This window comes from Podarcis vaucheri, assembly GCF_965113315.1.
Source record: "Podarcis vaucheri genome assembly, chromosome: 15".
Classification (NCBI taxonomy): domain Eukaryota; kingdom Metazoa; phylum Chordata; class Lepidosauria; order Squamata; family Lacertidae; genus Podarcis; species Podarcis vaucheri.
This window is the reverse complement of record NC_138753.1, coordinates 13,440,064-13,464,417: the sequence shown is the minus strand read 5'-3', so window position 1 is coordinate 13,464,417 and position 24,354 is coordinate 13,440,064. Positions and strand designations below refer to the sequence as shown.

The 24,354-nt window shown below is 47.0% G+C and overlaps 2 protein-coding genes and 1 long non-coding RNA gene across 4 annotated transcripts in view; 1 reads left to right on the top strand and 2 right to left on the bottom strand.

The window, feature by feature from the left end:
* The window catches only part of CAMKK1 (calcium/calmodulin dependent protein kinase kinase 1), a 79,449-nt gene extending 71,671 nt beyond the window's left edge, over positions 1-7,778 (top strand). For both annotated transcript variants that reach the window (XM_082201447.1, XM_082201446.1), the window contains exons 15-16: positions 1,322-1,425; positions 7,309-7,778. In XM_082201447.1, coding sequence (XP_082057573.1) covers positions 1,322-1,425; positions 7,309-7,381 — 177 coding nt within the window. In that variant the 3' untranslated portion in view covers positions 7,382-7,778. The remainder of the gene's footprint in view (positions 1-1,321; positions 1,426-7,308) is intronic.
* A 111-nt stretch (positions 7,779-7,889) lies between these two features.
* On the bottom strand, positions 7,890-13,282 carry LOC309520172. The gene is made up of 2 exons (XR_014214167.1): positions 9,319-13,282; positions 7,890-9,179 (listed from the first exon to the last, which is right to left on the bottom strand). It is a non-coding gene; the product is annotated as an uncharacterized lncRNA (long non-coding RNA).
* Positions 13,283-15,537: 2,255 nt separating this feature from the next.
* Positions 15,538-21,205, bottom strand: C1QBP (complement C1q binding protein). Its single transcript, XM_082201572.1, has 6 exons — positions 20,911-21,205; positions 19,013-19,163; positions 18,684-18,768; positions 18,273-18,368; positions 16,544-16,666; positions 15,538-16,060 (listed from the first exon to the last, which is right to left on the bottom strand). Exons 1-6 carry the CDS (start codon positions 21,167-21,169, stop codon positions 15,911-15,913), a joined length of 864 nt encoding a protein of 287 aa, XP_082057698.1. The 5' UTR covers positions 21,170-21,205; the 3' UTR covers positions 15,538-15,910.
* Positions 21,206-24,354: the final 3,149 nt, after the last annotated feature.

Genomic DNA, 24,354 nt, shown 5'->3' with positions numbered 1-24,354 from the left:
GCGCCTAGATTATATATCTGAGTATCTAACACTGCTGCTATGTAGGGGGCATCCCTGATGCAGTGGACTGTAAAACTCTCTGTGCACCCACTCCAAAAGTGTGGCAGCTGCTCACTCGCTCTTTCTCCAGGCAGTTTTGGAAACAAAGCAACTGTTAGTGCAAGGAGATGCTCCTGGATGCTTGGCACCCCAGCAAGCTGCCTTGTTTACCTTTATGGCTCCGCTGGCTCTGGCATTTATCTGGGACTCCAAGCACGTTCTTGTTTCCACTGTGAAATCCTTCCTTGTGATTTGAGGTGCTTGGAGCACTCCGTCCCTTTAAGAACAAAAGAATAGCTCTGCTGGGGTCCAGCATCTTGTTCTCACAGTGGCCAACCAATGCCTGTAGAAAATCCACATGCAGGACTCAAGCGCATCAGCAATCTCCGTGGTTTCCATCAAGTGGAAATACTGCCTCCTAGTGTGGAGGGAAGAGCATAGCCGTTTGCCCAGTCCTCTTGTAAAAGGTAAAGGGACCCCTGACCATTAGGTCCAGTCGTGACCGACTCTGGGGTTGCGCCGCTCATCTCACTTTATTGGCCGAGGGAGCCAGTGTACAGCTTCCGGGTCATGTGGCCAGCATGACTAAGCCACTTCTGGCGAACCAGAGCAGCGCACGGAAACACTGTTTACCTTCCCGCCGGAGTGGTACCTATTTATCTACTTGCACTTTGATGTGCTTTCAAACTCCTAGGTTGGCAGGAGCAGGGACTGAGCAACGGGAGCTCACCCCGTCACAGGGATTCGAACCGCCGACCTTCTGATCGGCAAGTCCAAGGCTCTGTGGTTTAACCCACAGTGCCACCTGCGTCCTCTTGTAAAACCATCCAAATTGGTGACCACCACGGCCTCCAGTGGGAGAGAGTTCCATAGTTTAACAGCGTGCTGTGTGAAGAAGTGCTTTCTTCTATCTGCCCTGAATCTTTTTTTTAATAAGCTATTTTTATTAAAGCTTGAAACGAAGAAAGACAAGTTAGTATACAGAAATAAATATCAAACTTTTTTTAATCTGTCCTGAATCTTTGGACACTTAGCTTTATTGGATGTCCATCAGCTCTAATATTACTGGAGAGCGAGAAAAACTTTCTGAATAGGCTGCAGTTGCAAAACAAAAAACATACAATCACATTTTTAAAAAAAGAAGGCTGCAATCACAATCTTGAGACTGAAAGTTTGGAAAGGCTTCCTAGATATAGATGAGTGGCATGTGGTCTTCTTCTCTGTGATCCATTTGCAATCCTGATTTCTTTTCTTCTTCTTCTTCTTACCCCCTTCCCTAAAGATTTTAGTGAAAGCCATGCTGAGGAAACGATCTTTCAGCAACCCATTTGAGGCCCAGGCCAGGCGAGAAGAGAGATCCATGTCGGCTCCTGGAGACTTATTAATGTATGTACCTCTTTTTCTAGTGTTTGTCTACGGCAGGGATGGGGAGCCACACCACAAAGGCAGGGAAAGGGTTCTGTACCCTGGATCTGTGGAGATCTGGTAGGAAGTGACAAGCTCAGGAGCAATCACGCCACCACAATCTCTGAGCAGTGAGAGACTCTCGGGGGCGCGGGGTATGCCTGCCCTTTCCCAGGGTTCAGTTTCCTTGGAATGAAGGTCAGCGGAGACTGTGGTGTCGTTAGGATATATGGTTTTATTTACACATAGATACATCCAAAGGACAAGATGGATATGCTCACAGCATTGATACTCCAACAGATCCTGTTTCTCCATTAGTCACAGATTGGGATCCAGGACAGAGCAAGTCTGTCTCTGTGTCTCCATCTTCCAGTTCAGCTCACCCACATTTCTGTGGCTATGGTTCTCCTACATAGCTGCTAGGTGGGGTGGGTGGAGACAAGGCCCACCCACTAGCCTGGAGGGCACCACCGCTTAGTTGCATCTCTTGCAACCTGGTTTATTCTTTTGGGATGCTGATGAGGACCCTTCAGTGGCCAGCTAAGGTCATTGTCTTAAACTTGTCTGACCTGTTCAGCAAAACTTCCTCTCTGAGATTCTTGGGCACAGGGATCCAAGAACTGACCCCACAAACCCACAAAGGGGAAGAATTATTTGAAGGCAGAAGATTGGCTGAGTGCTGAGGAGGAACTGGAAGAGTTCTTACACAGTTGCACTGTTCATGGTGCTCATTTGCATTGCATTCAAAACCAATTGGGAAAAGCAAAAGTCTCATTTTTAGCAAACAGAAAAGCGGCACCCTAAAAGTTGCATTTTAAATCATTTTTAAATCCCCAGCTTGTAATTCTGCATAATGTTTCCAGTGTTCATATTTCTCTAAAAGTAAATTAAGGGCCAAAGACAAGGCAATTAAAAAAGCTTTCAAATCGCACAGTCGGCCCTTAATTCACTTTTAGAGAAATAGTAATTGGTGTGTTCCTTGCCCTTGCAACCCCCCCCCCCAAACTATATATTGATTCTGTGACCATCAGGATTAATGTTTAATCATTTTGCATGGCAACTTTGGACAGCCGGGTTCACTTTTTGACACCCAGTTCCAAATTGCGGCAAACTAAAATAGATTTTCTCTTTTTCAAGGAGACAGAAATAGCAAAACAAATTGCAAGCTTTCTCTTTGGGGGGGTGAGATGAAGGTGGGGGACAGAAGCTTTCTGTTCTGATTTGCGTATTCTTGACATTAAGGTTTTATCTGTGGGCAGAGAAGGAATAACGCCTTTGCACAGGGAATGCTGAAATGATAAAACCGAACCAATTATCAGTGGTTGATGCTAATCTTTCCCCCTGTATGGTTTTCTCCACAGGATGTGCAGAAGTGAAAGGAAAATAGTAATTAATTATGTGAGCCAGGTGGTTAAAATAGAAACTGGTACAGTTTTGTAGTACACCTTATACTAGCATAGTACACCTTATACTATGTAGAATATACTACAATACTGCAATTACTAAAAACTACAAATATGTGTTCACAACATACATTTGAAGCCTGATGAAAACACTTCAGACAAGAATGGCTGCTAAACACCCAAAAAAAAAGAATTCAGGGAGCTGTAGTTTGTTGAGGGTGGCTGAGAGTTGTTCGGAAACCCCCATTCCCCTCTCAGAACTATGATTCCCAGAGTGGTTTCACCATCCAGCCCTTTCCCCAGGGAATTCTGGGAATCGTAGCTCTGTGAGAGGAATAGGGGGTCTCCTCCATCTCCCAGCATTCTTTGGGGGAAGCCATGACTGTTTAAAGTGGTATCATAGTTTCCTGTCCTAAGGGTCCAAAAGCTGACCAGGGCGAAGGATTGATTGATGCCCCAAAGAACCCAGTTTCAGGGATTCCAAAGAAAGTTCTAGCACTTCATTATAGAGACATACCAAGAGACTTACATGCAACAGTGCAGTGTGAATTCCTTGCTGCCACACCTCAAGATGGATGTGGAAGCGGCTTTGTTGGTGAGGGGCTACTTGTACATGGGCTACTCACACAAAAAGCGGGCTACGTAAGCTGGCAGTAGTAGCTCAGTTAACCACCCTTGGCTTAGAGGCCTGTTCCCCACGTCCACCCATCTCTCGGGGGAAAAGGAGTAGTCGACAGCCCAGCCACTGTGAGAAGCTTCCCCTCTCCCAACTAACTGAACCAAAAGTAAGGCTTCAAAGCAAAGCAGATGAGCATGTATGATCTCATTTGACAGCTCACACCAATTAGTCCCGGGGTTATCTTGACTACCAAGAGGGCCTTTACAGGCCTACCAGGATATTCACACTGTGCACACAGAGTGCTTTAAATGCATTTTGCTGGTTTTGCCTAAATTGACTCTCAGCACAATCCTTTGCAGGTTTACTCCATGGTATTCAGTAGCTTGCTTCCAGGTGTAGGATTCACCCATTGAGCTCAAAGTAATTTAGGTCCTGGAACCCAGGGATAAGTCAGGGTGCAGAACCTCTGGCCTTCCAGATGGTGGCGCTGTAGTTGTCATCCAGCAAAACCTGGAGGGCGGCAGGCTCTCTGTCCATGGTGGAGTGGTTAACCTTCCAGGTGTTGGGTTGCAACTCCCATCCTTCCTCTCCATGGACCCCGTTGGCTGATGGGAATTGGAGTCCAGAATGTGTTGGGGGGGGGAAAGGCTGTTCTCAGCCAGGGGCTCCGAGCACCAGAAAACCCCATCAAATCATCATGGGCTGTGTGACAAAAGTCCTTGTCTTCCATCCCTCCATATACTTCCTTTGAACAACTTCCAAATCCTCCATAAAGATATCCTCTCCTTGCCTTTTTCCTCACTCTCACCCCGCCCATCCCCGTTGATTTTCAAAAAATATTATTTCTGCATATATATATATATATATATATTACTTTCTGTCTCAATTCATGCAATCTCATTGCTGGGTTTCCCCCCCGTTTCCTTTGTCTTCGTGGTTTGTCTCCAGGCATGGTTTCCGCTTAAGCCCATCTGTCTATTTGCACCCAGCTTTAAGGTAACTCGGTGTCTTGCGCTGTGACCTTTTCTCCCGTCTCGTAATTTGGTGGTGCCTGTCTGTGTTATTAGAGAGAATCTCTTTCACTGTTCCTAGAAGAGTGGGTATGTTCCACTGTGTCACGCTCAACGTTCAGTCATGAATACAGCCCGCCCCCTTTCTCCTCCTCCCTCTTCCCCTTCTTCCATATTTTCTCTTTCTTTGTTTTTCCCCTTCCTTTATTTTTAAAAACTTCTATTGATTCAGCCTGGGCAACTCAAGGTTAACAAGAGAGCTGTGGACCAAAACAAGTCCTGGAAATGGAGGCAAACGGAACACTAAGCTGGAGTTTCCCAAGCAGAGAGAACTATATTTGCAGACTGATGCCTCAGGAGAGGTGGAGGGCCGTAGCTCAGTGGGTAGGGCATCTGCTTCTCACACAAAAGGTCATGGGTTCAATCCCCAATGACATCTCTAGGTAGGGCTGGGAGAGACACTGCCAGTCAGTGCAGGCAGTAATGAGCTAGATGGACCAATTACATATAAGCTTCCTGTGTAGTGCTGAAGGAAAACTTCTCCTGCATTTTTCTTCAACAATCCTTCAATTTAATGAGAAGAAGAAGAAGGGGGGGGGATTTTGATGATGTTCTTGTAGGTGGGGTGCAGGGTTTTGGTCCTGCTTCCTCTGCTTTTGGGGTGTTTGGGAAAGGTTCTTTTCTTCCATACTACAAGCTAACGGTGGTCTGCGCTCGGCAGCCTCCCCGGGTGCCCACGCTTCGATCAAAACGCAAGGGAAGGCATCATGCGATTAACTCATCCCTCTTTGGCGCCTTTTTAGGACCAGAAGGGGCAGGCGGTCAGGGAAAGTTCTGAAGGAACATCTCCTGGAAAGAAAGTCACAAACACACACAAACCCTTAGCCACCTCAGAATCAATAAGGCCAGCTCAGAACCCCATGCTGCCCCACTCCAGTGCTAAGGAAATTCAAATTAAATGGCAGAGCACTCCAAACATTGCAGAGCCTTCATCCTGGCGTGCCTAAATTTCCCCTCAGCGACTCTGGAGGGAAGAGACTTAAAGAGCCTCCACCATGAACACAAGTCTTTCAAGAATCTCCTTCACCAGCCTAAAATTTGGTTTCCTCAGAGGTTGAGTGGTCGAAGAACGGATTCTGTCATCCTTGGATCCATGCACTTTTCAGAATTCCACCAGGAGTCAGGTTTACTAGCATCATCTAAAACAGGCTTCCTCAGCCTCAGCTCTCCAGATGTTTTTGGCCTACAACTCCCATGATCCCTCGCTAGCAGGACCAGTGGTCAGGGATGATGGGAACTGTAGTCTCAAAACATCTGAAGGGCCGAGGTTGAGGAAACCTGATCTAAAAACATAAGGAAAGCCTGCTGAATGAGGCCAGTGGCAGCATCCTGCCCTCACAGTGGCCACCCAGGCAAGCAGGAACCGAGGGCAAGAGCCCTTTCCCCTTCCTGCGGTTTCCAGCAACTAGTATTCAGAAGCATTACTGAATGGAGGCAGAACATAGCCATTGTGGCTGGGAGCCTCCCCATGCAAAAACAAATGAGCTGCTGCTATACAGGAGAGAGAATTTGTGGCCTTTCTGGATGGCTCTGCAAATCGGAAGCTGCTAGAAGTTACCGGAACCTGTGTCATCCTGCGCTCGGTCGTTACCAGTTAATTGGAGCACCGTTTGGCTCTCCCGGGCAGCGTTTCTCATTAATTTAGGCAATTAGCTGTACTGTATCACCTGGGAAACACTGTCATTGGGGAGAGAGAACCGATCCCTTTCAGGAAATGGCTTTTTTCATTTTTTTAAAAAAAGATCACCTTGTGTTATCTGGGGAGAAGGTGGAGGTGGAGAGCTTGGCAAAACAGCTTGGAGACTAAGGTCTTGTGGCCTGAGCCTAATGACGGCATCAGGGAAGGACTCTGGGGCAGATTTCCAGAGACTCACATTCAGGAAAATGAACACGGGACACACACCCCCTTCCCAATGAAGTGGGAGTGGCTTACCACATTTCAAAGAAAATAAAGTAATGCTTTGCTAAAGAGTTTGGGGGTATGTAAGATGAGTGTCGTGCCAAAACCCCATTCTGCATCCCCACCGCCCTGCCCACCATTCCCCCTCAATTAACAAGAAAAGAAACGACACTTGGAAGTTATCAGAAGGGAAATAAAATGTTCATGAAATTCTAACAAGCATTTTGTTCCGCTGGCCTCCCTTTTGAACCAGGCAGGGGGGGTCTCTTAGACTGTTCTTCCTTTCATTCTACAAACTAACTCACCAGTGGTCTGTACGCTATAGCTTTCCTGCATGCCCACATTGCCATCACAGGAAGTGCAGGCACCCAGGGAGGCTGCAAGGAGCTGGACAAATCTTTCCTAGAAAGGAAAACGCATAATGTCGAGGTTAGAAAAATGGCAGTGTCTTTTGCAGAGGAATAAAATATTTGAGAAACTGGAGAGCAGATTTCAGCCTAGCAGTACATAAGACCGTGAAGTCCAGAATCTAAAATTATCTAACTGTACTCACCACCTGTGCTTCCAGCTTATATATTACCAGCGATAAAACACCTTCCCAAAGTGGAGAAGTAGGTGAGTGAGTGAGTGGACCATTGGTCCATCTAACTTAGTAGTGTTTGTACTGACTAGCAGTGGCTTTCCAGGGCTTTCAGCAGGAGATTTTCTCCTAGCCCTACCTGAAGATGAAACTCAATCTGGGACCATTTTTCTCTGCAAAACAGATGCTCTGTGAATGAGCTACGGTCCTTTCCAATAGGGACTACCACACACAGCTTGCTTTCTTCTGTAATGGGTGGGGTTTTGTAATGTGTATCTTTTGAACATGCGCAGAAAGCAAGGGAGCCGAGAAGGGTTGAAGGACCCCGACCTGCCTGACGTATCTGAAGACGAGGCCACATCCTGAAGCCCCGAGCATGTCGCACACTGATCACTTAACTGCTGCTACCGTGACCATCGTATCCAGTGGTGTCATCCTGCACGCCATGCTGTTTTCATCAACCAAAGTTTGTGACTTGCAAAAAGAGAGAGAAAGAGAGAGAGATTCCTGCTTTGCAGGCGGTTGGACTCGAAGTCCCTTTGGGTCCCTTCCAACTCTACAATTCTGTAATATCGAAGGGATAAAACGGTGGGAGTCCCAGCTGGTGGGACAAGAAATAGCCCATGAAGAGCTGGCTCTCCGGCTGCCCACATCTGTTTACGTCGTAAGACATTTTGGTGTTGTATACTGGACCATGTGCCTCATATCTTCCAGTTGTGCTTCATGTTGTGATATATGTAGTCAGCGACGTACGGCGATTTGACCGATGAATGTGCACCAAATGTTCTTTGCTAGAGAATGCTTGGTTCAGAACCACCCATGTACATCCCGGCTCCCGGCATTTATTTATTTTTTGTTTCAGAATTTCTTAGTCAGGTTGCCTGCTCAAGCCCAACGTTGTCTGTTACGCAACCTGCTATAATGGAACAGGTGTGTTCTAAGCTGCCTCCATTAAGCAGCCCTTTTACCTTTCGGAATTTAATTGGCCCAACCTTCTCTCAATATAAAGTAGACCTTGACACCAGGTGAATCACAAAGCTTCAGACAAGTTTTCCCCCAAACCAAACTATGCCTTTACTTGCAAGTTTCGAGTTGAGCAGTTTTTGAGAAAATGCTTTAAAAATAAACAAACTAGTTTTATGCTTTGAGTACATACCCACAAAAGCAAATATAAACAGAGATAAACCGCATCCAGTTAGACCTATTCTAGACTATCCCTAGCCCAGCAAATACTCATCACTACAGTGGTTTCTAGTCTTCTCGGTTCAACTTCTCAAGACAGGATCCATTGCAGGTTTTCATCCAGAGCCTGTGCTTCAGGTTTCTGCTCTTTTTTTCAATAGAGTTCTTATTTCAGTTCTTTCTTAGTTCCTACCTCTGTGTGTTTCGGCTTTTTTCTCATAATTTCTTCAGCTCTGATCTCTTTTTTAAGCCTATTTTCTTTATCAACTTTACTTATGTACGAAACTTCCCCTCGCAACCTTTTAGGCAGTCAGAAGGGGAATAGAGTCCTAGTTAAGTTTCTGTTTTTCCCTAATTGCCAGGCTGAACCATTGACCCTCTTGTGAAAAAAAACCCCTTCTGCTTTGTATTTTAAACTTTCCTGTGTAAAACATCTTCCTGTGAGCTTTTGACCGTCCTGTGCAAAAGAGCATATCTCAGTGACCCGTGTGCTTTAAACAGGTGCCTTTTGGTTTAAAGAATGCATCAGAAACACTCCCATCCGTGCCCACATCCATCTTGCTTCAGCTGGTTCTGTAGGAAGCAGCTGGAAAATTGGAAGATGGCCACTTACCTTCATCCCTAGCCCTTGGGTTTTGGTAGTAGAGCTTGTCATCTCATGGACTTTCAGAAGAGTCTGAAATTGATTCTGTAGCTTCCCTGCCGTGGGATTGGTTAGAATCGGCCCCTTGTGCAATCTACAAAGCCTGGGGTTGGCTAGCATCAAGAAATGTTGATCATGCAGATCAGGGAGAGTAGTTAGTGGCCTGAAGATTGCCAATCAATCTTAGATGCCCAAGAAGGGGACACAATCAGCACAAAGTAAAGCATCCCTAGGATGAAAAGACCATTGCAAACTTTCTTGGATTCCATCTGAAGTTCATGCAAGCAAATGCATAATGAGGAATGAAGCTCTGTGCCTGTATGATGATCAGAACAGTGGCTTGTCTATATCCTACAGCAGGCATAGGCAAACTCTGCCATCCAGATGTTTTGGGACTACAACTCCCATGATCCTTGCTAAAAGGACCAGTGGTCAGGGATGATGGGAGTTGTAGTCCCAAAACATCTGGAGGGCTGACTTTGCCTATGCCTGTCCTACAGCGACCAGAAGCAGCTTGCTGTGTCTTGCTGTAGGAAGGAAGGAAGAGATTAAAGGAGACAGGTTGCTTGCAAAATAATTTCAATTTGACTTTGCTCAAGGATAATCTTCTCCAGGTCACTGAGTCAAACCTGATTCCTTCGTTCCTTCCTTCCTTCCGAAGCCACACAAGTCTGTACCTGCTGAATTTTGATTGCAGTTGGTGCAGGAATTGAGCCTAGAAAATCTTTTAAAGCCTATTAATTTTTTTGGGGGGGGGGTTTAAGGGTGGAAGGTGCAGGAAATGGGTCAGCCATTAACAGCACCCCTGGCTACCCTAGAATGTGAATCCTTTTATTCCGGTTTTTTTTTGGGGGGGGGAGTAATGATAGCAGGAGCAGTAATCAGACTCACAAAAAGACTGTGCACAAAAATCAACAAAAGGAAAACCAGTGGCTTTACTAGCAGAAGATCGGAAGTTCATCTGTGCTTCAACTAGTGAGAGAGGAGACATTCAATTCAATTCAGTTCAGTTCAATTCAATCCAATCTGCACTTGATAGGAGAACCTACTTAATCTACACTGTATCAATATGTCTTATATATAACTGGACCTTGGAGCTTTTTTAAAACAACAAATGGTGTATACATTTTCTAAGTAAAATATATCTAACTAGGAGCTGTCACCCCTCCTTGCTCTGCTGGTCAATCCCACCAAACCTCCACCCCTTTTCCACCCCCTTCCACCCACGCCAACCAATTCCAAGGCAAATGTATCAAAATCTCATTCTACAAAGCAATATGCAAACCAAAAACTCAGGCGTCTCTCAAAATTCACACATCTCTGAATTTTGCAAGGCACTTCTCCCGCTAACTCGTGTGGTCAAAAATGCACATAGCTAGGTGCAAAGTGTGCCTAGGAATGCATATATTAGAGAGAACCACATACAGAAATGCACTACTAAAATTGCTTTGCAAGATGTGTATATTGAGAGAAATTGGGACCGAAATGCTCAAGGATTTTCCAACCCTCAGGAAGTTTCTGTTGAAATCTGTTTCTGCCTGTTTCGTTCTAGTCCCATCTTTTCTGCCCCCATCTTTCACATTTGTGGGGAATTGTGGAAGGACCACACTTTTCTTTAAGACTGATGTTCAGATTTATCATTCCCAATATTCAGAGCTGTATTCCGTCTCTCTGGAAATTATAGCCAACCGTTCTTCACCCTCCCCAAATTGGCTCCAGCAAATCCTGTCATTTTCCAGACTTGCAGCAGTCAGTCAGTCATCCATTCCTGATATTTCCTCACCAAACCATCCATTGCTACCTCACGAATTATTGCTAATCCTGTTCAAGTAGTTATTAATTTGATGTCTGTAAAGTGTGCTTTATAACCGTAAGTGGGCCAATAGGCAATATAATTCCTCTTGCATGGCTGGCGGGCATGAAACGCAACAGGATATTAGATCGTATTGAGCATGGATACAGTGTCAGCACTCCATGTTTACAATAGTCCTGTATAATGGGCTAGTTTGATTGCCCCAGTGTTACAGTTTGGTTCCAAAGCTGGCATTTGGCGGCTTGTCTGAGAGTTCCCAGCTGGGATGAGATTTAGTAATAATAATAATTTTATTATTGGTACCCCCACCCTTCTGACTGGGTTGCCCCAGCCACTCTGGGCAGCTTCCAACATATCTAAAAACATAAGAAAACATCAAAGCTTTAAAAACTTCCCTATACAAGGTTGCCTTCAGATGTCTTCTAAAAGAGTTACTTATCTCCTTGGCATCTGATGGGAGGGCATTCCATAGAGAGGGTGCCACCACCAAGAAGGCCCTCTGCCTGGTTCCCTGTACCAGGGACTTGGAACTTAGGATGGTGCTGGCTTCTAGCTTCTGCTCTTAATGGTGCCCCTACATTAATGCAGATTTGTCCCAGTCGCTGAAGCATTGGAATGGGCTTGGATGTTCCTGCAAATAGGGCCAGGGAGTTCCAGCCTAGCAGTTTGAAAGCACACCAAAAAAAGTGCAAGTAGATAAATAGGTACCACTCCGGCGGGAAGGTAAACGGCGTTTCCATGCGCTGCTCTGGTTTCAGTGTTCTGTTGCGCCAGAAGTGGCTTAGTCATGCTGGCCACATGACCTGGAAAACTGTCTGCAGACAAACACCGGTTCCCTTGGCCTGTAAAGCAAGATGAGCGCCGCAACCCCTGAGTCATCTGCAACCGGACTTAACTGTCAGGGGTCCTTTACCTTTTAAGACCTTTTGAGGCTCTAAGCACTAAAAACATTGTGGTGCCCTCCACACCCTCAAAAATACCCACCCTTGTAATTAAAAATAAAAACTGTACTAAAGTTATTTTTTTAATGACGCGGAGCCTACATGTATGCATGCCTAAATTAAGGTAGCCTCATTCTGGATTTTCTGATTGCAAAGGTCTCAAGCAGCACATCTGAGTTGCACATTGCAAAGGTAGGTGAGATAAGTCAAGCCTCTCCTGAAATGTTGTTCCCTGAGGGATTTTTTATTTCCACTTGAGTAAAAGAGCATTCTGCAGAGCAGTAATTACCAGTTAGAAAAGTAATGGCTGCTTCAATGCTTTTTTTTAATGTCAAATTATTGTTAATTCAATTTATATGCTGCCCTTTATCAAAAGATCCCAGGGCAGTGTACAACATTAAAAACACATTGCAGAACATCCGTGATAAAATCATAATGAAATGCGCACTGACAGACAGCCTAATAATAAAATATCATCATGATAACAGTCCTCTCCCCCACACTTTCACAAGCCATAGATTATTTAATAGCCATAGGCCCGGCTAAGGAGGAATGTTTTTGCCTGGTACCTAAAGGCACGTAGTGATGGTGCCAAGCGAGCCCCTTTGGGGAGAGCGTTCCACGATCGGGGAGCCACAACAAAAAAGGCCCCGTTCTATGGGATGGGGACATAGAAAAGGGACTCTGATGATGAGCGCAGGGTCCGGGTCGGTTCATACGGGTTCAAATTATCCCCCCTCCCAAATTCTTTTCCCCCCTTTTTTCTTTTTGTACTGGTGTCCTAAGCACTTGCTGTGATTTCTGCATTGTCGCCTAGATGATCCTTGACCCCCCAACTCTACCATTCTATGCTTCTGTTGGGTAAACCACCACTGTCTGCAAATGGCATATCCTTTGGCAGTGAACAGAATCACCCCCTACTTCTCCATATCTCTGAGGCTCAGGAGCGACTTAAGCTTTTTAGGATCTGCATGCCATCACACACTGCCGCCACCATTACAGAAAATCTGCTATGATCACATCCCTTATTCCAAACGGGTGTACGCTTCTCAGCTAGTTATATTCTTGATGTTGTCATGTGCCTTATTTAATTTTAAGACTCTGTAATAAAGACACACGCCCACACCCCAAAATATGATGTCGAGAACATATAGAGGATAGCATTTCAATCCACGCTGCCACAACTCGTTTTCCCTGCTTTGTACCCAAGCCACCGGCCTGTTGTCTGTCGACGTGTATGTGTCTATTGTGAAAACCAACCTGTATTTCTCCCTAGGTGTGTGCATGTCTATGTGTACATGCACAAGCCCCCAAACTGAAAGCATGAGTCGTACACAGCGATGGCATTCGAGACCATTGCTGCACTGTAAATATGTACCATGAATATAGAGAGAGCCTATTTAGGTGGGGTGGGGTGGCGGGTTGCATGCTTTTGTACTGTACTCTGGAAAATGGAAGGGCAGGGGGTGGAAATTCCAATAAAAGTCCTTGGAATAAACTTATTGTCTGATGAAATGATTGAAATGGAAGACCACGTAGATTCCTTTGGGCGTTTCATCGGGGAGTGGTGCACTTTTGAGCCTGTGGAGCTTGAGTCTCTTAATCTTAAGAGTCGTGGGTTCTAGCCCTGTGTTGGACAAAAGATTCCTGCATTGGAGCGGATGACTTTTGGGGTCCCTCGCCACTCCAATTCTGTATCACACTTGCTTTGCATGTTCTGGCCTCTTTTTGTGGAAAATCAAGAAGACAGTTGTAGTTAGAGATTTAAGGCTGCGATCTCATGGAGGGCATCCGAGGGACCACAGGATATTTCAGAATCCCCTTCCCGATGTTGCAGATCTGATGTCTGCTCCCTGTGGCCATGGAAACTTCCCTAGCCCTACCAAGGTTGGCGCTCTGATGTTGGTAGCTGCAAAGAGAAGTATCTGGGGTGGTTTAGGAATGTGCCAGGGCGGGCCTGGAAAAACATTGAGATGAGAAGGAGCCAAAGATCTTCTGGTCTCCTGACATACCCCAAACCGAGGAGAGACTTGGGCCTAAATCTTTCCCTCCTGTTATTTGCAATGGGAAGCAAAGCTATTTTTTAAAAAAGCAATTTAAAAGGTTGGAAACAGAGGGGCATACCTGTTCAGCTTTTACCACACTCCCCATAGGCTCTCAGCCTGAAATACCCTTTTCTCCCACTCACTTTGAAATAGGATGTGCCAAGTTACAAGGCACTCAGAAGCAGCTTTTTTCTATGCAACTTGGCCTGTAAAAAGGGTATTATTTAAAAACACTTTCAGAATTCCCTTGGTGCCCTCTGCTGGCCTAAATATTCAATAGTTTTGTTTATGCATTGGACGGACTCCAACCACATTTGTTTTGTTTTGCTCCGAGGTGTAGCAGTTTAGGGTTGCGGAAGGTCAAAAGACCCGTTACTATTTCTGTGGCAGGGTCTCTGTGTCTCCAGCATCCTAGAACCAGCCAAGGGTTGACGCTTCTTGGCCACAAATAAGAAATCTTTCAACGCTTTGTACTGATTGGAGCCAATCAGAATGGAAGAAGGAGAGTCCATCCCCTGAGGATAGGCTCCTAGGCTCACTCTGCAGAAGGGGCACAGGAAGAACATTGAGGAATTGTTCTGCATGCTTCAAAGCTAGGCATTTAAAGGTAAAGGTAAAGGTACCCCTGCCCGAACGGGCCAGTCTTGACAGACTGTGGGGTTTGTGCGCCCATCTCACATTTATTGGCCGGGGGCCAGCGCTGTCCGGGGACACTTCCGGGTCACGTGGCCAGCGTGACATCGCTGCTCTGGCGAGCCAGAGCCGCACACGGAACGCCGTTTACCTTCCCGCTGGTAAGCGGTACCTATTTATCTACTTGCACCCGGGGGTGCTTTCGAACTGCTAGGTGGGCAGGCGCTGGGACTGATCAGCGGGAGCGCACCCCGCCGCGGGGATTCGAACCGCCGACCTTTCGATCGGCAAGCCCTAGGCGTTGAGGCTTTAGCCCACAGCGCCACCCGCGTCCCTGAAAACACAAGGCGCCCCAGTTTCAGGAATGTGCAAGCTTTGCTGCGTACAGTGGAACTTCAGGGGAAACACAGTTTAGGTCACTAAGATTATATTGGAGCACTCCAAATCATTTGCCCATGTATGTATATGGAAAGTAGATCCAGCTGAAAGGCAACATGTGGAAATCAGTTTTCATCATTGCAGTGCATTCCTAAGTAGCATTGTTTAAGATGTTGTATAATCTTAGAAAGGGGCGTAGCTATGAAGATGTAACACTCATGACACTTCTGAATCTGCCACTTACAATAATGTGAATACTCACAACCTGCCATTCACCAAACGGTTTCAGGCTGGAATGAATACAAAATCAATACAGTGGTACCTCAGGTTAAGTACTTAATTCATTCTGGAGGTCTGTTCTTAACCTGAAGCACCACTTTAGCTAATGGGGGCCTCCTGCTGGCGCCGCACCGCCAGAGCACAATTTCTGTTCTCATCCTGAAGCAAAGTTCTTAACCTGAGGTACTATTTCTGGGTTAGCGGAGTCTGTAACCTGAAGCGTATGTAACCCGAGGTACCACTGTATAACAAGTTAAAAGAACATGTAACATGAGACTATAGTTAAAACCACAGGTGTAACTAAGCAGAAATGCCCCGTTGATTTTGTGTTGTGCAGTTTAAAGCTTGGTACGTCAACTTACAGTGTTGAAGCATGCCTTTATAATCCCATGAAGCTAACGAAGGCGTTACTAACTAGAGGGTTGTGCCACCTGGTTGGAACTTGTATAGGGGCTGGGTGTTAGTGGCACGACCAAAGTGCCCCCCCCCCCAGCCACCCTGTGTATACACGAACACACACACACACACAATGTGCCCACCCCACCCTCCAGCTTGTCCATCTAAGGTGAGGCCTGGGTGAAAAAGCAACAAACAAGTCAACAACACTGTTCACTCTACACAGACAAAAGCCTTCAACTGGTTTTATTTTGAGATCATTTTCTTTTCCTTCTTCAACTGTTCCAAAAACCCCAACTACACTTCCAAGGGCGAGAGGAGGCTACGGGGTTTTACAAAAACTTCAAAGTGGATCTGCGTGACGCCGGTCAGGTCGTGAACAAGACTGCTGCAGGGTTCTGAAACAGTGACATCTCCTCCTTCCAAGGATGCATGTTTAACACACACTCCATGTGAAGCTCCCAGTTCTCGCTCTCGTTCCACAGCGTTTGGAAACCAAGTCCAGCCTTCAGTGGGGGGGAAAAAGCAGAGGAAATTGAGGGACACCCCCCCCCCGAATATACAGGCCCTGACACTCTTCTCAGCCTACTGGCATTTGACAAAGAGTTTAAGGTCTTCGAGGAATCGAATGTATTCCCGGTGCTCCAGCGCTGTGCTGAGGTCAACAAGCTCATCCGCAAATGTGTTGTCGACCCCTCGGTCAGCCATGAAGTCCATCAGGTGGTCGTACAGAGCCTAGGAATATAATGGGATTTAGGGGGGCAGGGAGAGAGAGTGTGTGAATGTCACAAAAACACAATAGCTGTTACGCTCCTTTCTGCTAGGTAAACCTGGGTTTGCCACAAACATGTACTTGGGAGCTCTGTGTAGCTCCCAACCAAGTGCACCTGTGTGATTCAGGAGCTTTTCACATGTTTCTGGAAAATCCACATGATTCAGTGTTGAGCTCTTGCACAGGACATAATGCATCTTTCTAACACGATACCCAAGAGGCATCAAGGAAGACATGTGGATGTCCTTTCATAGATGCACACAAGGGTCCTTTGCAGTGCACAAGCCTTCCTTATATGCTCATATTAGCAGGTTTGCTAGTTTCGCTTATCCTCTAGGCAAGCTTGCAGCCAGACTAAAGTGCATTTCCGTAAAACCGAAAATACAGTCGTGCAAAATAAGTGCACCACCCAAGCGCATGTACCCTAGTTATACAGCTGCTCCTACCCAATCGAGAGAGTCCGTGTTGAGGGTGTAATTATTGTCTCTCCATTCTGAGTCTCCGGTGGGCTGGAAGCTGACCTCTCGGATAGAGAAGATGTCGCTGTCTTCTTCTTCGCCAGGAGCAACCTGATTCATTTTTTAAAGGGGGTGGTTAGAAACAGCCCAGTTTGCAAGAATGAAAAATAAAGTGGTGGGTGGGTGGCTTTAAGATAGTTCTGTATTAAGCTTTTTTTTTGGGGGGGGGGGTTATGCTGGTAGATGCAGAGCAGCTAAACAAGGTCCAATCGTGGGATGCTAAGCCACACTCCCCCCCCCCCCAAGAAAACCCTTCCCTCCAACCCATGGGCCTGGCAGAAACTCTCTCGCTGCTCCCCCAAAGCGCATGACATGGGGCTTCTCTTCCATGCCGTATGACAGTTCTCCTCACGTACCTGATCCAGATTTCACTGAGACTGCTACCCCCCCAATAGCTGGGGGGTTTTCTATTCATTTATTTAATAAAATTTATACGCCACTTCGATTGTAAAAAAACAACCTCAAAGCAGTTCACAAAAAAGATAAAACAATAAAATTATCAGTAAGAAAAATGGAACAATAATTTGAGGCTTTCCAAATGTTAAGGTAGCAATAGACCAAAAGCAGATTAAAACTGGGGTCAACTTTCTAAACATCTCCCTAAACAAAAATGCCTTTTAAAACCCCCTTTTAAAATGTGAGAGTTATTGGGTTGCTGCTGATTATGCTGATTGGGTTTGATTTTGATTATGTATTTTGTGGTTTTATATTTTGATTTTATTCTGTGAACCACCCTGAGACCTGTGGGTTTAGGGCAGTATATACAATCAATCAATCAATCAATCATGTTTTTATCAGGCACCAGAAAGAGCACAGCGAAGGCGCCTGCCTGATATCAAGAAGCAGGGAGTCCCAAAGTGAGGGCGCTGACACATTAAGAGATGGATTTCTTACAAATGCAGAACAGGTTTTGCGTGGTACCCGAGGCAGGCTTCCTATCCCTGTAGTAAATACATTTTCTCAGCCTGGGGCCTTCCAGATGTTCTGGACCCCAACTTGGATCCACCTGAGCCAGCATGGCCAATGGTCAGGGATGATGTAGAGTTGGGATATAGAAAACATCTGGATGGCAGGCAGGCTGATGAAGAAAGCTGGTTTACTGTACTGTAGGGGTAGAGAAGCTTCTTCCAGAGTAAGGGCCACATGGCATGGTGGGCGGGGCCAGGAGCAAATGTGGGCGGAGCAACACATGTAAATATTAATTTTCTCAGGTGGGTTAGTTTATAAACTCGCACACCACTTTCTATCCTCCCTCCAGGCTAGCAAGAGGTGGGATCAGAGTTCAAGGAGCCAGTGTGGTGTACTGGTTAGTGTCTCAGACTAGAACCTGGGAGACCAGGGTTCAAATCCCCACTCGGCCATGAAGCTCATTGGGTGACGTTGGGCCCGTGGCTCTCAGCCTAACCTCCCTCACAGGGTTGTTGTGAGGATTAAATGAGGAGGGGTGAACCATGTACACCCCCTTGAGCTCCTTGCAAGAAAAAGAAGGGATATAAATGCAATAAATAATAATATTCCAGCCAGGCCTAAAACACCTGAGGGGGACATGAAGCAGGGGCCAGGGAATAGCACGGCCTTGGGAAAGGCCCCCAAGGGCCAGAAAAGGGGGCTCAAGGGCCACATGGCCCCACACTTTCATTTCGAAAACAACACCCACCTCGTCCTCAGGATAGTGGCAATCCAGGACAAGCGTCTGCTTGGTGTCGTCTTTGGTGACTTCTACAACGAAGTTTGGGGTCGACGTGAGCTCAGGCTAGAGAAGAGAAACAAACACCTGTGTGGGCCTCGGAAATAACAGTGGCCGAAGGATGCTCTGCTAGCAAGAGCAAGAAGGGAGGTCATGGCTGCTGCTACTCTGGACACGACCCACCCAATAGTGGGATAGGAGAGATGGGGGAAAAATTCACACATGGCAACCAACACGTCCCTTTGGTTTCAGATAGTAAGTGGGCAGACGCCCTGGGCACATATTTTCACAGCCCTCTAGCAGCTATGGTGGCTCATTTACCAGAAACGATTTAGCGTTAACTCTGGTGCCTCCCTTGGAAAAGGATTCTTCCTCGCTTACCTCTTGCTCATCTGGCTTCTGCCCTTCCTGAGCCTCGTCGAAACTCGGTGGGATGCTGTTGTTAATGTTGAACGAAACGGTGACCCTGCAAGACAGTAGACCCGAAATCAGCAAGCAGAGATCAAGACAAAGCAGCCCAGTGCTTTACTCCACATCCTGGGAAGCTTTGGGCCTCCAGAAGCCACTGAACTACAACTCCCATCAGCCCCAGCAAGTGTGGCCAAGGACAATGGGAGTTGCAGCTCAGCTTCTGGGTTCCGGAGGCATAACTGTACCCCACCCCCAGCTGTCCTTTTTAGGCCCTCTGTGAAAATTCCTTGCACGCTTACGTTTCACCAGCTACCTTCCGCACTAGCTTGGCCTCTGTGCCGTGCACGTCCAGCTCCCACCCTCCGGACATCTTGGGGAGGGACTTGTGCTTCTGGATTTTCTTCTCTTCTTTGATTTCATCCGTGAGGAACTCTGCAAAAGCTTTGTCACCTGCAGGTTGGGGGGGGGGGAGATAACAGCCATTAAGAAAGGAATCTGCAGTGCTGTTTAATAATTTTGGCAGCGCCATCGGATCTGCGCTCCAAAGAGCTTGAAGTATAACATTTTGACAGCGGGCATGAATGCTGGCAAATGATAGTCCATCTCCTAAAACTGTTAAGGAGCGATTTGGAGGAAATGTTATTATCATTATTAAATGCTGTCACCATCATCATCACCAACATCATTATTATTTCTCGCACATCCAATAAGTAGATACTATTAAGCTGACTAAGGACGTGGGTGGCGCTGTGGGTTAAACCACAGAGCCTCTTGGGCTTGCCGATCAGAAGGTCGGCGGTTCGAATCCCTGCGATGGGGTGAGCTCCCGTTGCTCAGTCCCTTCTCCTGCCAACCCAGCAGTTTGAAAGCACGTCAAAGTGCAAGTAGATAAATAGGTACCACTCCGGCGGGAAGGTAAACGGAGTTTCCGTGTGCTGCTCTGGTTTGCCAGAAGCGGCTCAGTCATGCTGGCCACATGACCCGGAAGCTGTACGCCGGCTCCCTTGGCCAAGAAAGCGAGATGAGTGCCGCAACCCCAGAGTTGGTCACGACTGGACCTAATGGTCAGGGGTCCCTTTACCTTTATTAAGCTGACTGTATATGCACACACTATTTGAATCTTTGAGTTTACATGTTTACAAGTACCCAACAGCACTTATTATGCAAACAAAACTTCCAAGCTAAAAAAAACAAAAACTTTACTGTTTTTGTACAACCCTACAAACCTGCTAAGCATTTACTCAAATCCCCATTTTTCAACTGGACTTATTTCCATGAATATTGGGTTGCATCCAACACAATCAGAGCAATCTCACTGAAATCAAAGGCCATGACTAATAGTGGGTCTATTCTGAGGAAGCCTGACATGGGATCCATCTAAGCCATGACTGTAGGCGCTTTTAAGAACTATTACTAGAGATGCAGTGAGGCCCAAGTCCTCTGCATGTTTACCCGGGAGTAAGTCCCCCTGAACTAAACGAGGCTTACCTTTTGAGTAAGCATTTATGGAATTGAACTGCCAGATTTTCTTTTGGAGCTAGGAAACACGTGCTCCTTCCCTTCCTGCCTGACCCTATTCAGGTCTCTGCCCTCAAACATCTTCCCAGCTCCTGATCCTTTTATCAAATTAGGTAATTTAAAGGCTTGCAGAGAGCCAATGGTTAGTGTGGGATTGGGAAGACCCCATGGCTCCGCCATGCAACTCAAGGGTGTGACCTTGGGGCCAGTTACTGCCTCTCAGTCTAATCTCCTTGGGGTGTTGTGGGGAATAAATGCGGAGGGAGAAAACCACAGACCTTGAGCTCCTGGGAGAAAAAATGTGGGATGGAAATTCAGTAACCGCTCAATCCCGCTTGGGGGTGGATTAGTAAGAACTCATATCCGTAATTATTACTATTTTTTTTTCAAAGCATGCCTCCCCCTGGGCGTAAGCTCCTCTTGGATGGCAGGCACACGTTTACTCGCGAGCAACCCGATGCCGAGGGGGATTCCTCGAGAGCAAGCGCGCCTTGGCTCGCAGCCCAGCCCCCAAGCACTTTTCCCTGGACAAAAGCTCGCTAGGAGGAGGATCGCGGCCGTCTTTTTCCTCGGACGCGATCCCTAGCGGGGCTTCCTCGCGAGTAAGCGCCGCCCGGAGCCCTGCGTTCCTTGCGAGCGATCTTCTTCCCCCTTCCCCTGCCCTCCGCGCGTAGCTCACCATCGGTGTGGAGGCCGCCGCAGGCGCAGGAGACGGAAGGCGAGCCTGGCCGGAGGAGGAGGCGGCTGGGGCCTTGGCCGGCGCCGCGCAGCACCCACAGCGAGCGGGTGAAGGGCCGGGAGACGGCGGAAGCGAAGGCGAAGGCCGGGCCGGGAGGCGCCGCCGAGCTGTGCTGCAAGGAGAGCAGCGGCCGGGGCTGGATCGGGCGGCGCGCCACGGCGGAGAGGGCGGCGGAGCGCAGGGCGCGAGCGAGCAGCATGGTGGCTGGGGATCGAGGGAGTCGGACACACGTGGGGAGAGACGGGCCGGAAGGGAAGGAAGGGCCAAGCGGGGGAAATCCTGACCCGCCTCTTTCCCCCCCTCCCGCCTGCTCTGCTTAAAGGCACCGCGGCGCGCAAGGCAACGTCTCCAAGCGAGCTCTCCAAAGCGCGCGGGCCTCTCTGAGCGCTTTGCGCATTGAAAAGTGAGAGAGGAGAACCTTCTCGCCAGTGCCAGATACCCAGATAGGCAGGGAAGGCACCGTCCTAAGGGCCCTGCAACCACGGCTCAAAATAATATAGATTTGATGCCGAAATCAGGGCCGCATTTAGGTTTGATGAGGCCCTAAGCTACTGAAGGGAATGGGGCCCTTTATATGTCCAGCTGTCCTTTGTCAGCAACAAATTGTCGCTGGTTTTTTGTGTTGAATATATGCTCTATGGTAATTTATGGACCTAAAAGGTATCTAAAGCCATTTGCACATAACAAAATGTGTATTTTATCAAAGTAATTGTTGAACTGATATACAATTAAGAAGAAGTATATTAATAGTGAAATACAATTAAGAAGAAGTATGTTTGGGGGGCCGAGACAGTGGGGCCCTAAGCTATAGCTTGTTTAGCTTTTATGTAAATCTGGTGCTGCTCGAAATATAATTACAATCGAGGATTAGGAAATGATCTGTGAGATTTCAACTGCCATGGGGCCTCCATAGGGCACTGCCCCTAGCGCAGCATCCTGCTCTCTCAGCGGCCAGCCAGATAGATAAATGCCTGTGGGAAACTGTGAGCAGAGCCTTCTCCTCTCCTGTGATTTCCAGCAACTGGCACTCAGAAGCTTTGCTTCCTCCGTCTGCAGAGGTAGAGGATGGCCATCATGGCAGGCCAGTAGCCATCAACAGCCTTGTCCTCCATGAATTTGCCTGGCCTTATTTTACAGCCATCCAAGTTGGTGGCCATCGCTGCCTCCTGAGGGAAGGGAGTTCCGTAGTTTACGCATTGTGTGAGGAAGTCCTTGTTGTTACCTGTCCTGAATCTTCCAGCGTGTGGCTTCCTTGAATGCCCACAAGTTCCAGTGACATGGGAAAGGGAGACAAACTTCCCTCTGTCCACTTTCTCCATGCCATGAAGCTTTATCAACTTGCCTTTTCTCGGTCTTGCCTTTTCTCTAAACTTTAAAGTCCCAATCATTGCTACCTTTCCTCGTGGGGAGTCACTCCATCCTTTCATAATTTTGGTTGCCCTTTTCTGAACCTTTTCCAACTCTCCAATGGATTTTTAGAGTCAAGGTGACCAGAACCCCATTAGCTAAAGTGGTACCTCAGGTTAAGAACCTAATTTGTTCTGGAGGTCCGTTCTTAACCTGAAACTGTTCTTAACCTGAGGTACCACTTTAGCTAATGGGGCCTACTGCTGCACGATTTCTGTTCTCATCCTGAAGCAAAGTTCTTAACCCAAGGAACTATTTCTGGGTTAGTGGAGTCTGTAACCTGAAGTGTCTGTAAAATGAAGCATCTGTAACCCAAAGTACCACTGTATTCCAAATGTGGTCCTCACACTATAGATTTGTGTAAAAACTGGTATGTTTCAGTTCCTTCCCTAACGGCACTCAGCATGAAATTTGTTTCACAGCTGCCACACACCTCCAAGGTCTTGTCTCTGGTCAGTCACCATCAAGTCAGAGCCCACGAGCATAAATGTGAAGCTAGGATTTCTTTGCCTTGACATGCATCACTTTACACTTGTTTGATGTTTGCCCTGATCAGTAATTGTGGGTCTTTTATATATTTCAGGACAGTTACTTTATGCATTTGTTTACTTTGGGAATTGCTTTGAGTGATGATGTCGTTTTAGTTGCTGTTCTCTTCTTCACTCTGCTTGAGGCAGGGTGATTCATAAATGCGATCAACCTATCATACGATGCAAATACGATTGGGAAAAAATCAATGCAAACAACCACAAAAAACCCACTTCCAGTGCAAAAACTAGTATTTAAAACTACTAAACCCCAGGATTCATTGCATCGTTGACCACAGAAATGGTGTTAGAGCAAGTCCCCTTATCTGCAACCAGCATGAATTCAGGTGGCTGGAGGAATCGGCCTCTTTTCTACCAGATGCTCACTTGCCTTCATGGGATTTCTTGTCCCTGATGGTGACCAGGCTAGTCATTAACCGGATGACTGGTCTCACCTTTTGTACAGGGGAGCGCTGCTGAAATGAATTGGGAAAGAAGAGTTTTCTCTCTTTGTCAGCTATCTAGTGGCATTTTGGCAGGTCTCCAGCCTTCCCCCAGAGGGACATCTTCCTTCTCCATTACGCAGCTCAGGTGCTTTTCCCCAGAGGAGTCAACCTACTGGCAAAACAGACTGTGTTGGTATCTCCCTTGTTCTCACAATAAGAGGTTCTCTCCCCACTGCCCTGTAACTCTTAATATGTGCGTTGCAGCTGTCAACAACACAAGCAAGATGTGGAGTTTGAAGATGGGGCACTTCCTAGTCCTTATGACAACCACAGGATTATCTCCTCTGATTGGCAAGTGGCTGGGGGCTGATGGGAATTGTGGTCCAAAACAGCTGGAGGTTCACCAGCATGGCAAAAGTTGCTATCAATCAAGGGTTAGGGGCTTTTAGTTCAGAGGGTGACGCTGCCAGTTTTGAGTAGCTGTTATCTTTCTCCTCCCTGAAATTAAGCACAGAACAACTAGTGCTACCTACCGTGGTGTAAAAGTGCGCAAAAGGAACTTCCAAGCTAAACCAGAAGTGGGGGACTTCAGGCCCGGAAGAGGGCAAATTAAGTCTTTCATATTTCTCTCTGGCTCTTGGGACTCTCACTAGGCCACGCCCCTCTTTGGCCTTGCACCGCCCCCTCCTCAGTCCTTTTGCCTGGCTGGGATGTGTCCTTGACTGCAGTAACACCTTTTCCTTGCCCTGACGGATGGGTGTTTGTGTGCCTGGATTTTGCAAGGCTGGAACATAGCCTGCTGCACAAAGGTAGGAGTCCCAGCTGTTGTCTTGCCTCTGACCCTGCAGGTTTGCCCAGGGAGGGATGTGTCCCTCAGACTGGAAAAGATTCTCCACCCCTGAGATGAGCAATGGCGAATGAGGGAAAGAGTAAAATTAGCATCTCATATCTAAAAAGAAGTGTGCTTTGAAAGACTGCTCTCCCCTTGCAAAACGATTCATGTT